This window comes from Triticum dicoccoides, chromosome 7A (assembly GCF_002162155.2).
Source record: "Triticum dicoccoides isolate Atlit2015 ecotype Zavitan chromosome 7A, WEW_v2.0, whole genome shotgun sequence".
In the NCBI taxonomy this organism is placed as follows: domain Eukaryota; kingdom Viridiplantae; phylum Streptophyta; class Magnoliopsida; order Poales; family Poaceae; genus Triticum; species Triticum dicoccoides.
The window spans coordinates 195,353,800-195,357,558 of NC_041392.1; the positions used below are offsets into that span (position 1 = coordinate 195,353,800).

The window sequence follows — 3,759 nt, forward strand, 5'->3', positions numbered from 1 at the left end:
AACTACCAAGCTAACAAAAAAAGCTTTATGATCCCGTTTATGGCGCCATTTACATTTTCTTCCAACCGGGCTCACACCCCTTCCCATTAATTTCGATAGCGTCATTTACATCCCTATAAGCAGGTGCTCGTGCTTTTGTGTCGTGCCTGCTGCTGGAGCACTTGTTAATTTGTTTTCCAGCTAAGAAGGAGCAGGCACGACACACCTGTCGGAACAACCAACGTTTCACTGTCGGGCAGCCACGTGTAGTTACACATCGCGGGGCCCACATGGCCCCCTCCAGTTAGCAATCGGTAAATCCACCCCCATCCCCTTCCTAGAGGCGACGACATTAATCCCCCGGTAATTAATCGTCAATTATGGTTACCCCACCCGCGCTAATCACCCACCAAATCCATTCCGCCCTCCCGGTCCCCGTCCCCGATTCCAATTCCACCACCTCTCCGGCGCGGGGCCGGGCGGACCGGAGCGGGCGAGGCGGCCAGGGTTTCCCACGCCCCACCGCCGCATTCCGTCGCCCGCATGGCGCTCGTGCCCAGCGCCGACGACCAGGCCGCGGCCTGCAAGGCCACCATCCCCTGGTCCGAGATGTTCCGCTCCGCCTCCGTCCGCCGCCCCAAGCAGGCGGAGGACCCGCCCAAGCCCGCGCCCTCGCCGACGGGGAAGAAGGCGGCGCCGCCGGCCGAGGCCGAGGGGCTGTCCCTCGAGCCGGACGCTCGCCTGGCGCTCTACATCGCCATGGCGCACGCGGGGCTCGCCACGGCGCTGCTCGTGCTCTACGGCCTCTACATGCTGCTCGCCGACTTCCTCCGCCCGCTGCAGTGGGCGCTGCTCTGCTCCGTCCCGCTCCGCGAGACGCAGCACGCGCTCGTCGCCTTCTGGGAGCCGCCGCTCCGCGGCGGGTTCAGCGCCACCGTGCTCGCGCTCCCGCTCGCCGCTCTGCGATCCTGCGCGGCCACCCTCGCCGACGCGCGCGCCGCGCTGATGCGCCGCCCGCTGCCGCCGTCGCCGTCCTTCCCGCGCCTCCTGCGCTGGCTCGCCTCATCCTTCTTCTTCCTCCTCCTGCTCGAGCGCCTCGGCACCGCCGCCGCGCTGCTCCTCCTCGGCGTCTCCCTCGCCTTCTACGCCGCCTCTCCCAAGCCCTCCTCTTTCATCCCTCGTGCCGCCTCCTCCCGCATCTCCGGTCGAACACCTTCGTCCCGCGGCCTCCTCCTCACCGGCGGCATCCTCCGCCACCTCAGGACCCTCGTCGCCGTCGGCCTCATGCTTGGCATGATTGCTGGCTTCCTAGGAGGCAGCTTCTTCTTCTCCTACAAGATTGGACTCGAGGGCAAGGATGCCGTCATGTCCCTCAAGTCCCATGTCGAGAATGGCAACTACTCTGAAAAGATTGGCCTCAAGAAGTTGCTTGACGACAATGACATCCCGGGCTTGGTGGAGCAGTACTCAGGGAAGCTCGTCGAAACCGTTTGGGAGCAGGTAGACCAATTGGCTGTACAATACAACCTTACTGATTTCACTAGTGGATTCAAGCACTTCTTGATCAGCCAATCAGTCCCATCTGGTGCCAAGAGCAAGGAGCTCATCACTTCTAGACCGCACCCGTACTCGCTAAAGCTGCAGGCCATTACGCTGCGTGTGAAGAACAGGGAGTGGTTGGAGATCTACAGGGAGCTGGACTCATTCTTCAGGGAGCTGTTAATCACAAGGGAGGATCTAGTGGTGAAGGCCAAGGACCTGGCTTTGCAGGGCACAGAGATTGCAAAGAGTCTGCTATCTAGCGGCACCTCTGTGCTCGGTGGTAGTGCCAATTTGATGCTATCCATTGCTCTCCGCATTCTCTCCGGTGCAGCAGAGGTGCTCAATTTTGTGTCACAGCTGATGGTCTTTATGTGGGTGCTGTACTACCTCATCACCGTTGAGGGTGGCGGGGCAACGGAGCAGGTCATTGACCTCTTACCGGTGTCCAAACAAGTAAAGGAGCGTTGCGTCGAGGTTATAGACCATGCCATTAGCAGTGTCTTGTTAGCCACTGCCAAGATTGCTATATTCCAAGGAATCCTGACATGGCTGTTGCTCAAGTTCTTCAAGGTGCATTTTGTGTACACAGCAACTGTGTTTACAATCATCAGTGCACTTTTTCCAATACTACCAGCATGGCTGTCCTCCATATTTGCCGCAGCGCAACTGCTGACGGAAGGGAGATATGTCCTCGCGGTTATGGTTACGGTGATACACCTTGTGATCATGGATTATGGAACCACGGTCATTCAGGAGGATATACCTGGGTACAATGGGTATCTGACTGGCCTTAGCATAATCGGTGGCATGACATTATTTCCCAATGCTCTCGAGGTACGGATATTATTCTAGGCTTATCTTTGTTTGTGTTATTGGGTGCATTTCGCAGTTCAAACTTGCATATGCCATGATAATGAACTTCCTGTAGGCTACAAATAAATCAGAAGGTATTAGAATCTAGGGCTTTTTTTTGTGAGATACAACTAAAAGAGCTTTTACTGTAGGCTACAAATATTTTCTGTCTTCCTCTGCATGCCAAGTTATTAAGCGTAGAGAAACTTATGCACTAATCAGGCTAGTCAAGTCAATACACACTACAAAAATATTTTTCTGCTCCTGCTAGTTACACCGTTGCTCTCCTCTGTGTTAATGGAACTCCACATATCTTTCTGCTCCATAAGTTTGCGCCCTATCCTGCATTTATGCATATATTATTGTTCACCTTTAGCTGTATTATACTGTAAATGTTCTTAAAGTTTGCTAACAGATCTGACTAAAGCTGTTATGTTGATTAATTCTGTGTGGAGTATGTGTGCGTACTTTCGCACCATCTGCTTGTCCGTTAATTCACAAAGAATCATCCTGCTACTCTGAGAACATGCCACTGTACCATAATTCTGTTGTATGGTGCATCTGAGGATTGATCTTTTCATTACTCACTCTGGGCTGACCATTGGTGTTTTTTTCAGGGTGCAATATTAGGCCCTCTTATTATGACGGTTGTGATAGCATTGAAGAACCTGTACACAGAGTTTGTGCTTGCTGATACAGAGGAGATGAACAGCTAGCATTGGATGGAAGGCAACGTGTTCGAAGAGAATACATGCGTAGGACCTTTACACTGCATTTCCATGTTGGCTTTTCCCTTGTACCATACCCGAGTATACAAAGATATTGCATCAGCTGTGATTCATCCCTCTTGTTGTAATTTGCTCTCTTTGCAGTGCAACTTAATATCTATCAGATTTTCCGATAGATCTGGTTTTGATATGCGTGGGATTGGCCCTCTGTTTGATTGGTGTTGAAATTGTACAGTTTTTTAGTAATATATCTAGTTCAAATGCACCTTGTTACATGCATCCAATTGCCTATGTATAAGTAATACTAATTGTCTGATAGTCATTGCTTCTTTTGCTGTTCAACAATCTGTGCTGTGCTGTGCTAAGTAAAAGGACCCGGTAGCAAGCAGTTCAGAAGAGTTTACCATTGTCAGATCAGGTCACTTGCACAATAGTACAGACCCAGGTGGGGTGGGGGTGCCAAACACTTGTAACTACAGACTTGAGACAGCCAAATTAGCTCAGAAATCGTGTGCTGCCTCTGCTCCAGGTTTGTGCAGATGCTTGCAACAACCCTCTAGTTTTGCTCTGAACAATTACTCCCTCTGTAAAGAAATATAAAAGCGTTTAGATCACTACTTTAGTGATCTAAATGTTCTTTATATTTCTCTACGGAGGG

The 3,759-nt window shown here is 51.8% G+C and overlaps 1 protein-coding gene across 1 annotated transcript; it reads left to right on the top strand.

Moving 5' to 3' along the window:
- The first annotated feature begins 397 nt into the window (after positions 1-397).
- On the top strand, positions 398-3,374 carry LOC119329138. Its single transcript, XM_037602137.1, has 2 exons — positions 398-2,355; positions 2,991-3,374. Exons 1-2 carry the CDS (start codon positions 523-525, stop codon positions 3,087-3,089), a joined length of 1,932 nt encoding a protein of 643 aa, XP_037458034.1. The 5' UTR covers positions 398-522; the 3' UTR covers positions 3,090-3,374.
- The last annotated feature ends 385 nt before the right edge of the window (positions 3,375-3,759 follow it).